Here is a 12,558-nt window from a genome sequence, read left to right as displayed (position 1 = left end):
GTCACCTCTCCAAACATCGAGGGCTACCCATCGAGAAAGGACCTGGCATGGAGGATTGCGTATGGTCACCCGGAACCCCATGTGTGACTTCTGCAGGAGCCTGGACACCGTGGAGCACGCCTTCTACTGGTGTCCCATTTCCATCTATATCTGGAGGAGGCTAAGCGTCGCACTCTGCATCCCCCTCCTACTGCAGGAGCAAGTCATCTTCCTGCAGTTCGTTCCCCCAGCCAACAACAAGCAGAAGTTAGTGGTATTCATTATTATGAGCTCAAATACCACATCTGGAAGGTAAGAAAGAAATTTCTAATCCTACTAATCCTCCCCATCTGTTGGATCTCTCCCGGATTGTTCTTTACAAGTTCTACGGTTCCTTAAGGAGATTCTTACATCTTGAAAGAGAGGCTATGGGTGACACCACATTTAAGATCAAGTGGTGTTTCACCTCCAATCCTGTGTAATATCAGACACAACAACATCAAGTTCTGCCTGCTGCTGCTTTAAGATCTCCATCTGCAGCAGCTCCACTCCAAGTCATTTCCTTGGTCTCTGCGTTCCCCCTGAGGTCTGTTTTGTTCCCTGGTCTCCCACAGGGGTAGTTCGGAGGAAAAACCCAGGCAGCGTAGGCCTACTCGAGGCGGGCTGCCCTGAAAGGGCGGGTCACCTGGGCACCGGCTACCTCCGTGGTCTTTTCAATCTTGTGAGCCAGGCGGCAAGGTGGGGTGAAAGAGTATCATCTGATAGCGTGGAGCTAGAAAGATGTGAGATATGAGCTGAGGTATACACTTCCTTTTTCCTACTCCCCACCTCCCCACCCATCCTTTTCCCTCTCCTCTCCTTTTCCCCTTTCCCATCCCCCTCATTTCCCCACCTCAACCTCACTGTCACTTCCCTTCTTTCTCTTTTCTACTGGGGCACTCTGACCCCACTTCTTTTCAGTAGGCCAAAGATGAGATTCCCCTCACTTTCACCTCACCTGTGCGATGGATCGTCCGACTGGTAGGAAGCTTCCACTGTGGTCCCCTTCATTAGTGGAAAGTATAATCATATGACAAAGGAAACTACCAGTCGGAGACAAAGAAAGCCCAGCAGACCTAATGGTGGAAAACAAGAATGAGGAGTTCCAGTCGAAATATCAGAGGGGAAGTCAAAGTATTAGTCCGATGAAATAATTCTGAAGTGGCCCAGAGAATTAATGCAGTGAATCGGTAAGGTGAACTTTGTATTTCCTATTTAGTGAATTTTATAGTGAGGATCTGAAGTGTGTGTGAGAAAGACAATCCTAGAACTGTGGCCGAGTATAAAGTAAAAGAATATGACATTTTTTTGTGTTATGTATGTGTAAGAGAATTATTTATGTTACTCAGATCTTGGAAAAGAGATAGAAATGTTAAATTGGATAGGACTATTAAGGAAAGTTTTGATTGAGTTCTAGCATATTTAAGAGAGAGAGAGAGAGAAAACTAAGTAACTGATCTTTAACCTTGGTATTCAGTGATATGAACTTTAAAGTATTGTATTTCTGTGATATATAATTTAGAATTGGTATTCTTAATCATGATTTTCAAGTGTTTTATTTAAATATGTGTACAAGAGTGAGATAATATGTATATGTATTCTGATTGAAAGATTGACTAAGTTTACATAAATGACTTGTATGATTTATTCAGTGAAATTAAACTGTTCTGTTATTACTATGAAGTTAGTTTTCCTTATGTCTAGAGCTACTGCACTTGTTCATAAAAGTTAAACGAACCTAGCAAAGGCGAGGAACATTTGAGGATCAGTTCACGATTGCAAAGTACAAAAATTTTATTGAGAAGAGTGAATGCTGACTGGTTTCTAACTCCCTGGTTTTAATTTCAATTTATCCAAGGACCCAAAGTGGCACAGCTCGAACAAATAAATTTCTTTGAGTTTAAAAAGGGAAGATAGAACCAGAGCTGAGACAAAGAAGTTGACGTCCGCCATTAGCAATTCTTTGTCTCACAAGACCTCAGCTTCATTCTTGTCAAAGGTACGGCCATAAAGACTAGTGAGAATTAAAAATAGGTAATTTTAAGGGAAAGTCGACACGACAACACCTTTGATTCTTCTAATTCTTGCCTCCTTTTTACATGTTGCACAGCATCATTCACACCAGTATGATATACACTGTTGAATTGTTCATTAAATAATTCCACTACATCATTTGCTATGGTTACTCTGCTACCATAGCTATCCACCAGCATCAACCTACCATAATTATTTTTCCTCTTGCTTGCCACTTAGCAAAAAAATTCTCTTAGTTAGCTCTGACCTGACTGGCCAATTTCCTCTCATATTTTACTTTTTCTTTTTTAACCATGCTTTTCAGTTTTCTAGCCTGCACTTTATATTCTTCATGCATCCATTCATTGCAAACTCTTGTAAGACTTCCTCCATAACTTCTTTTGTAACACTGCTTGCTTGATTTCACCATTCATCCATCTCACCCCAAACTCTATTTAGTCACTTAACTATTGGTATGCAGTTATGCACTGCTTGTGTTAAATACTATCTTTTCATTTCCCATACACTATCAACATCTTTTTTACATAACTCATCAATCCAATGCATTGCGTTGATGAATTGTGTAGTTGATGCTAGTTGACTACCGAGCTTCTGATAAACACCCACCTTATAGTTCTGCATATAGACCTTATTGATAACTACTTTTTCTTGTTTGACTACCTTCCAAACCAATACTTCATGATCCCTTTCACCAACAGATAGCAGTGCTGATATTTCATTCACAACCACATCCTGTGAGGATATAACCAAATCTAATACTGATAAAACCTCGTGTTGTTTCCATCACATGCTGCTTTAGATAGTTATTCCACAGAAACTCAACAAATTCACCCTCCTTGTTACTATACACTACTTACATATACTTCTTTCCAATCCACATTCCTATAATTAAAATCTCCCATTACGATCATCTTCCTTTTACTTGCCCAAGTAATTTGTCTAAACATTTCACAACCAATACTCTCCACATTCCCTGGCCTATAACAGCATCCTATTAGATATACTATTCTACTGATCTCAACCTCACTAAACAGCTTCAAAATCTTCACACGTACTACTATTTTCTACTTCAACTTTTGAAGGACACAATTCCTCTACTACCATTAACAATACTCTCCTCTCTTTATCTTCCTATATAATAAAAATTCTATATCTTTTGTAAAATTCTATATCCTACCATTTCAAGTCCTGACAGTATATCATCCTCAATCAACAAAGTTACACTGATGCCAATTACCTTTGGGCATACTCATTCAATCAATGCTACAAACTCAGTCCCTTTATTTCTGACACTCCGTACATTAGTATACAAGTATAACAATTCTCCACTCTTTGAGGACATCCCATCAACAATATTCAAGATGTATTAAATTAACCATAATACAAGCAAATGCACCAACAAATGAGAAGGATCTTGAAGAGAAGAATTTTTATGATAAGTTACAAAAATGTATAGAACAAGTACCAAAACATGACTTAACATGGTTATTCTTATGGTTAACACGAATGCTACAGTTGGTAAAAGAAATAAAAAAGATGAGAGAACAGTATACAATGAAGCATGTGTTCTTGAAATGAGAATGGTAACTTATTGGTGGCATTTTGTGAAATGAATAACTTCGTGATAGGAGGAAGCTTATTTAAACATAAAGACATACATAAAATACCTCAATTACAAAATATAAATCCTTGCATACTTTCTTCATTTAAATATTGCATTACAATGTTTAATACTTTTGTGCTAATTTTGTCTAATCGCTTACTCGATAGAACATTTTCATCGTTTTCGAAAAAAATAAATTCACGATAATTATTTGAAATATTATTAAAAAAAAAAAAAAACTGGCTGCCAACGTTCTTCATTATGCTATCTTTGTTCAAAATCATATTTCAAAGAATAATTCACAGATTTCCTTCTGTGAATTATTCTTCGATGACTTTGCTTTGTAAAGAATAATATGCAATTCTTTAATCATATCACCATGTTTTTTCAAAATATCGTAATCTACTGTTCTTTGCACTTTCACCTTGTTGGTTTCCCTGCATAATCGGTCTTTACAAAATGAAATAAATGGTTATTATTTAAATTGATATGTATATATTTTCTGCTAGTTTATATATTTTGCTCCAATTTTAAAGTAAGCGATACTTTTGCGTATATTCTCTGATACAAAATATGTATATGTATCAAATGTGAAATTTCATATTTTCACAATAGAATTGAACTTTATTTCGACTTTGATAGTTTTACACACACACCCCTCCCGCTGCAACACTACCACACACCCAAAAACTGTTATGAAACATAGGTACAGTTTTTATTTAATTTGTTATTTTTCCATAGTAATTGTTCCACATAACGTTTAATTTTTTGACACAAAAACGAGGTTTTGATTATTATAAATTAGCAAATTATAAATAAGAAAATATACATATTATTTCCTCATTATCAGGAAGTTATGTGATATTGGGTAATAGGGGAAATTAATATTTAAAAACACTGTCATCCAAAAATGCAATATCAGAATAATATGTTTCGAATGTCTGCTAATCAATCAGAAAGATGTAAAACAAAACATACTGTTAGGGTGTTCCATACTGTAAAATATTCAGTTATTGCACGAGGCACTTTAGTGTGCTGACTGCTGGGCATGTTTTTTTGATCTGGTTCCCAGTAGGGGGGTCAGTAATCTCCGTTAGCTTACAGCTTATTACTGGGCAGAAAGGAATATTAGAAAGTATACCCAATACACAATTCATTTATGAGATGGCAAGCAAGAGCAGCAGCAGTAGCAGTAACATTCAGGGTAAGAAAAGTTCATGAGATGAAGAAAGTTGGAGCTTTTGTCTTTCAAGCAGCTCTTGTTCTACCGATGAGGAGAGAAATCTTTCTAGCTCTGGAGGTAGTGATTCTGCCTGTAGTTTAGATATGTCTTCGTGCAGAAAATGGGTGACTGCCACTGAATGTACACCAGCTTGTCCACGGTTTCCATTCATAGGGAAGCCAGGAATTACTGACGACTTTGACTCCAGCAACATTTTAGGCTCTTCCGTATATTTTTAGATGATGATATTCTTTCTTTCATAGTGGAACAGACCAACCTTTATGCTTGCCAACAACATCAGCAAGTTGAATACAGTCGGCATTCTCGCAGTAAACTTTGAAGTCCATTTATAGCACTCTTGCTTGTGCAAGGCATCGTGAAAAAGCCCACTCTCGAAATGTGTTGGTCTACAGACTGGATTCTGAACATGACAATGTTTCGCGATGTTCTGACTGAAAAACAATTCAATCTCGTCATGAAGTATTAACATCTTCAGAATAATGAGGAATATGATCAGGCAACACATCCTTGCCCAGTCCTCAATAAAATTTATCTGACGGATTTTCTGATAAAAATCCGTCAGAAATGTAGATCACTATACAATCCTGAGAGAGACTTGAGTATCGATGAAAGTCTTATGTCATTCAAAGGTAGACTGAAATAAGCAGTATATTCCCCAAAAGAAAGCACAGTATGGGGCAAATTTTTTTATGCTTTGTGAATCCGAAAGTGGATATCTTTGGGATTTCAAACCTTATATGGCAAAGCAGACTGTAATAGAGCATGATAAATATTCAGATCTCCCCTTGTCGATGCGTGCAGTAATGCAGTTACTAACCCTTTACTGGATAAAGGTTATTGCATTACAATGGATAATTACTACGTGTCCTAAATAATTACAATGGACAATTACTCGCTGATTTGCTTTTAGCATTGTACAAATAGTTATGGTACTGTAAATGCAAAAAGGCGAGATATGCCTCCAGATCTGGCATCAGAAAAACTATCGAAGGGAGAAATCCGAGCTTATCAGTGAGGAAAAGTCTTTGCGCTACGTTGGAAAGACAAAAAAGATGTTTTTCTGCTGTCTTCCCTGCACAATCCATCAATGGAATCCATGGAGAAGCATGGTTTTACGAAAGAAAAACCCATTGCTGTGTGTGCATATGACAACACTGTGGGTGAAGTTGACAGGTGCGATTAACAACAGATATATATTGGATTTTGTTATTTGGAACAGTTTCCTCCTGCACAAAAAGAAATGTCTGTTTACCATAACATATCTAGATTACAGAATAGAAATCGAGAAAGCATTGCTACATGCATATGCACCTTCTTCAGCAAGCAGGAAAGCAAGCAATCCTTCGAGACTTCTGAGGTTGAACGCTACTAACTCCAACCATTATCCCGAGAATCTATCAGCTATGGCTAATAAAAAAACCTCAACGCAAATGCTATGTATGCAAAAAAAAAAACAATATCAGAAGGGAGACAATAATCTGAAGTATAATCTGAATAATGAATCTTACAGTAATGTGCATCCTATAATGGATGCACATTACTGTAATATCCAGCAATAAAAAAATTAAAAAAAAAATCTGTTGCAATTTTAAGAAAAAGAAGAAGGAAAAGAGTCTCTGATAAAATACCATTGGATCTAAATTTTTGATACTAAAAAAGACACAATCAGAAATCGAGTTATGCAGTTTATAATCATTTGTTGTTCATAAAAAAAAAAAAAAAAAAAAAAAAAAAAAAAAAAAAATCATTCCTAAAATTGAAATGTGACGATCCATATAAAGGTACTTTGCAAAGAAAGAAAGCAAAATGTCACATTTATTTCACTAAATGTCATTTAAAAATATAAATATTTGACAAAATATGATAAATGCAAACGAACATTTGGAAATTTGCAAAAAAAATCTATATTGTCAGTAAAGTGAAGGAAATTTACTATTACTAAAATATATTCATTGCAAAGGCTAATCTGTGGTCATTTCAGGATTGATTATTTATTTTTGCAGATGTGAAACTCGTTTTTATTTTTGGAAACAGACACAATATATAAATTGTGCAGCAAAAAAAAAGACCAATATCCTAATACAGTAAAGGAAATTCCAAGTAACACAGTACATGCAAAGTGATGTGACACAAAAGTTGCTCCACCACAGTTAATCCACTAATTGGTCTAAAATTGCTGTTAAGGGATTAATGGTGGCGGAGGGTAAATACTTCATAAAAGGTAGATTGCCGATGAAGTTTTGATCCATGAAAAATGCTGGGGGTGGTCTGGCTATTTCATCCACCTTGGCCGGTAGGAGGGTTAAACTGTAATGAAAAAAAATTTTAAATGGTACATAATGAGATTGCAACAGACTGTTTGGGTGCTAAGAAGGGAAAGAACAACAACATTTGGTTATCAGACAACACCTGGAGGTTCAAATGATGTTTGAAAGAGCTAAATCCCAGAGAGCTAAAGAAATTCACTTCAGCAATTATATAGAGAAATATAAGTTAATTAAAAATCTGCAACAGAGGATAAAAGGAATTATGTGGGCAGTTTGGTAGAAGAAGCGAAAAAGGCTACAAGAGAAGGCCTGAATAGAGAGACAAATTCCAGATGATTGGAGTAGAGCTCTCTCATAGTATCCATATATAAAAAGGGGAATAAAACTGAATGTGAGAATTACAGAGGTATTTCTCTACTGAGTGTTCCTGGTAGGATTTATGCAAGTATACTAGAGAAATGGTTCAGAAAGATTGTGGAAAAGAAGCATTGGTGAAGAACAAGCTGGATTCAGGCCAAATAGAGGCTGTCAAGATCAGATTTTCACTTTATGAAAAATAACTGAAAAATCATGGGAATATAACAAAGATCTGTATTTAAGTTTTGTAGATCTGGAAAAGGCATATGACAAAGTGCCAAGAGAAAAGCTATTAAAAATGTTACGTTTGTATGGTGTCAATGGGGAATTATATCGAGCAATACTCAATCGTTGAGTTGTAAGTCAGCAGTTAGAATTGAAGGAAGTATAAGAAGATTGTGTGATATTAAATCTGGTGTCAGACAAGGATGTACATTATTCCCTCTGTTATTCAATATCTATATGGATCACATTATGAAGAAAAGTGGTATTAAACCTGATATCAAAATTGGAGATCTTAATCTCAGCTCTTTACTTTATGTGGATGTGTTATACTTCTAAATAAATCTGATACAGGTCTGCAAGATTCCCTGACTAAATTGAATAACTGTTGTAATAAATTTCCTATGAAAATCAGCAATAACAAGACAAAGACAATGAAAATAGGCAGAAACACTAAAAATATCAAATGCATCGTGAATGGCGAACCTATAGAACAAGTAAAGCATTTCAGCTACTTAGGCACAATTTTTAGTGAAGATGGTAAATTAAATATGGAAATAGACAACAGACTCAACAAAGCTGGTATGGTAAGAAGTCAACTGAATAAATTTATATAGAATAAGAGAGAAATTAGTCAAAACACTAAATTAGCAGTATATAAGACAGTGCTCAAACCAATTTTAACTTATGGATCTGAGAGCTGGGTTAGAAATAAAACACTTGACAAGAATAGAGACCACAGATATGAGAGTCCTGAGAAAGATTAAGGGCATGAACAGATGGCATCAATGGCAATATCATATTAAAAACGAGGATATCAGGAAAGAACCTGACATTGTCTTGTCGGCATCTTGGAATGAGTTAGTAGAGCTAATCTCAAGTGGTATGGTCACCTAAACAGAATGAAAGAGGAATAAACTAAATTTAATGTGAAAGAGGAAAGATTAGCAAAACAAGTGTTCTCTGCCAGCTGGCAGGAAAATGACCCAGAGGAAGACCAAGATATAGGTGGATTGATACGGTAAAAAGTGCCTTACACAATAGAAATAAAAGATCTGATAATGTTCAAGTCTTGATAAGTAACAGACTGATTTGGAGGAAAATTGTATCTAGGAAGTTAGTAATGATGTAAATTTTTCATGTAGTACTATCATATCACCCCTTGAGACATGGCAGGAATTTGATGATGATATATTAAAATAAAGTCTCTTGATGATGTTACTGTTTAGTAATAAATAAAACAAAACAAACGAATTTTTAATTTTTATGAAAGATATAACTACCAATATACAATTATTCACCATTGTTCCAACCACTTGAGAAATGACCGACACTGGTGCACTACAACCTCCTTCTAGCTTCTTCATAAAAGCTCGTTCAGCTATGCAGCACAGAACTGTATCCCTGTCAGTAAGCTGTGATATCATCTGTATTGTCTCTATATCATTTTTTCGACATTCCACAGCAAGGGCACCCTGTCCAACAGCATGCATACAATCTCCTGGTGGCAAAACCTATCAATTAAAGTTAATGAATGTAATTTTTTAATTTCAAAGTAACAAATAAATCTTAATATACAACAATATATTCCTAATTGATAATTATGCTATGGAATATAACTGTAAAACACTGTGTAATGTTTGGCATCATAAATCACAAATATTTCATAATGGTATCCATGATCATTCTTAAAGCAATAATGATACTGAAATCCTTTGTCATAATGCATTTGAAGCATTAGATGAATTTTAATAATACAAGTATCGAATGGGCTACTAGTGGACAGGTGAAGTTCAAGATATAACCTCTCTCTCCAAATCAATTTCCAACCCTGCATTTTTATATGGTGTGGCCCATTTCTGAAAAAGGCTCCAGTGAAAACAGTAAGTATTGCAACACAAAAAGGATAGGTTGTTTAACTGTTAACATTTTCCAGCTAAAAACACTATATTATTATTTTATAGGACTCTATGGAGGCCAAATATATATAGACTAGAATACCTATTGTACCCTGCCTTGAAAACATTCAGCATTCACCACCCACTCTGGCAATGCATTCCATTTATTTGTCACTGCCATGTAAAAAATCTCCTTTTCATTTCTTTATTATATGACCTTCGTACGATTTCCAGGAATGACCTTTCATTCTCTTACTATCTATTACCACGTGCAATAAATCTTCTTTATCTGATTAGGCTGCTCTCATGAAGTTGCATGTTTCAATCATATCACCTCTTTCTCCTTCAATCTATCAAGTTTTGCAAACTATATTTCCATAATCTCTCTTCATACTCAACATCCCAGGGTGATGACAAAGGGGAGAGGATATGATTAAGATATTTAACGTGTTGAGAGGTTACCAGACTAAGGAGATTTTTGAACAGAAAGTCTATCATATCACTCCTTAAAATCATCCACAGTCTGCACATTCACCACGTCAGACAATGTATTCCACTATGATAGATGGCAGCAATCAACAACATATTCTGAACTATCTCCCTCAAACCAAAAATTCTCCTTAACTTCTAATACATAAAAACTTCTATCCCTTATTTCCGATGTTTCTAGCACTTGTGTACATTGAGTAATGTAATTAGCCTTGTGAAATATATTTACTAACCCATTCAAATTTGAAAGCTGGGAAACTGTATCCAGTAGTTCATGATCATTTTTCATTTTTGCCCTCACACTCATTTGTGCGAGGGGTGGCTAGACTCATGCCTGACTGTATCCCCTAATATCTCTAGTTTCCCTGATTTTGAAATTCCAAATTTTCCTGAACAACACTTTCTCCAAACCACTCATTATGCAATCTGTTAGGCATATACAAATCCTCTCATTCATCAAATTCACTCCATACATCTATAAACCACACACACACCAATCCTTCTGCACAAGCATTTCATTAGAAATGGAAGCAGACATCGGCAGAACTTCAGCAGGAGTTCATGAAAATGAAAAGTGACCTTCATCTTCTGCAAGAGGAAATTGGAAGTGCTCAGTAAGGAGGTTATGGAAATTAAAACTGAGTTAAATGTGTTGAATACAGAAATTAGGACTATGGAGATTACTTTAGCTGAAGTAACTAGAACAGGAAGTATGGGAGAGTCTTTGGTGATTGATGAAGTAATCAATAGTATGGGAGTGATTGGGAGTCAACAGAATGAAAGCACAAGAGGTCTAGAAGAAACGAGATGTCGTGAGAGTGAAGGAGTAAGTAAAGGAGTGTTGAGGGAAAGTAATGAAACTGGGAGAGTCATGCTGAATAGCATAGAAAATAAGGCCATGAGCGACGGCTGTTTGGACTTGAATGAAGTTATGAGTGGTACAGTATATGATGATTCTATGATTAAGGGTATGGAGAGCGGTATGCCCGAGGAGTGCTTGGCTGTTGGAACGATAGAGAGAGTGGCTTTAGCAATAAAGAGAGGGCATGATGCAGAAAGATGATAGTTATGGTGAGTACAAATGACCTGAGTGGTAGTACAAATCAGGTAGCAAAAGATTTAAGAACACTGTTAGATATCGTGAAGAAGAAAGTGTCAAAGGGAGGATAGTGTTTGTGCTGCCTCGTTTTGACAATTATGAGTTAAGTAGACAAGCAATTATATGATAAGATTTCAAGAATGTGCAAAAAAAAAAAAAAAAAAAAAAGGTCTGGAATTTGTTGATGTCTGGAGTGTGTTTGAAGGAAAAAGATAGCTGTATGCAAGAGATAGGATGCATCTGAACATGGAAGGTCATAAGCGATTGAAGAAGTTACTTACTGGTGTACGGAGACTTGAAAAGGTGTTGTTGAATGAAGTGGAAGTGGATATGCAGAATCAGGAAAACTAGAGTTATTAAGTTGGGGGGGGGGGGAGTAGATATGCAGACTTTAGGGAGACAATTGAGTGTGTTGAAGTTGAGGGTGTGTAATATGCCCTATCATCATCATCAAATTCCTGCCATGTACCCTCAAGGGGTGTACAGGATATGATAGTACTACATGAAAAAAAATTACATCATTATTAATTTCCTATCTACAATTTTCCTCCAAATCAGTCTGTTACTTGTCAAGACTCCAACATTATCAGATCTTATATTTCTATCGTCTAAGGCACTTTGAACCGTATCAATCCACCTATATCTTGGTCTTCCTCTGGGTCGTTTTGCTGCCAACCTGGAAGAGAACACTTGTTTTGCTAATCTACTTCGCCCATTCTGTTTAAGTGACCATAGCACCTGAGATTAGCTCTGCTAACGCATTCCTGGATGCTGACAATGTCAAGTTCTTTCCTAATATCCTCATTTTTAATATGATATTGCCACTGATGCCATCTGTTCACGCTATAATCTTTCTCAGGACTCTCATATCTGTGGTCCCTAGTCTTTGGTCAAGTGTTTTACTTCTGACCCAGCTCTCAGATCCATAAGTTAAAACTGGTTTGAACACCGTCTTGTATACAGCTAATTTAGTGTTCCGACTAATTTCTCTCTTATTCCATATGAATTTATTCAATTGCCTTCCCACCATACCAGCTTTGCTGATTCTGTTGCCTATTTCTATATTTAATTTACCATCTTCAGTAAAAATCGTGCCTAAATAACTGAAATGTTTTACTTGTTCCACAGGTTCTCCATTCACAACACAGTTGATATTTTCAATGATTCTGCCTATTGTCATTGTCTTTTTATTGCTGACATTCATACCATATCTATTACAACAGTTATTCAATTTTAGTCAGAGAATCTTGCAGACTTGTAGCAGATTTATTTAGAAGTATAACATCATCTGCATAAAGCAAAGTGCTGACATTAACATCTCCAATTTT

General features: G+C 35.9%; 1 protein-coding gene across 1 annotated transcript in view; it reads right to left on the bottom strand.

The window, feature by feature from the left end:
- Positions 1 to 12,558, bottom strand: part of Hmbs (porphobilinogen deaminase-like protein l(3)02640) — a 231,703-nt gene that overhangs the window by 27,466 nt on the left and 191,679 nt on the right. The window contains exon 8 of the mRNA XM_090412648.1: positions 9,046 to 9,258. Within this exon, the coding sequence (XP_090268774.1) occupies positions 9,046 to 9,258 (213 nt within the window). The remainder of the gene's footprint in view (positions 1 to 9,045; positions 9,259 to 12,558) is intronic.

The sequence above is a fragment of the Typopeltis vanoorti genome, chromosome 23 (genome assembly GCF_054136105.1).
Source record: "Typopeltis vanoorti isolate ZY-2024b chromosome 23, IOZ_Tvanoo_1.0, whole genome shotgun sequence".
Taxonomy (NCBI): domain Eukaryota; kingdom Metazoa; phylum Arthropoda; class Arachnida; order Uropygi; family Thelyphonidae; genus Typopeltis; species Typopeltis vanoorti.
The sequence above is the reverse complement of the archived record's forward strand: the minus strand, read 5'-3'. Positions and strand labels throughout refer to the sequence as shown.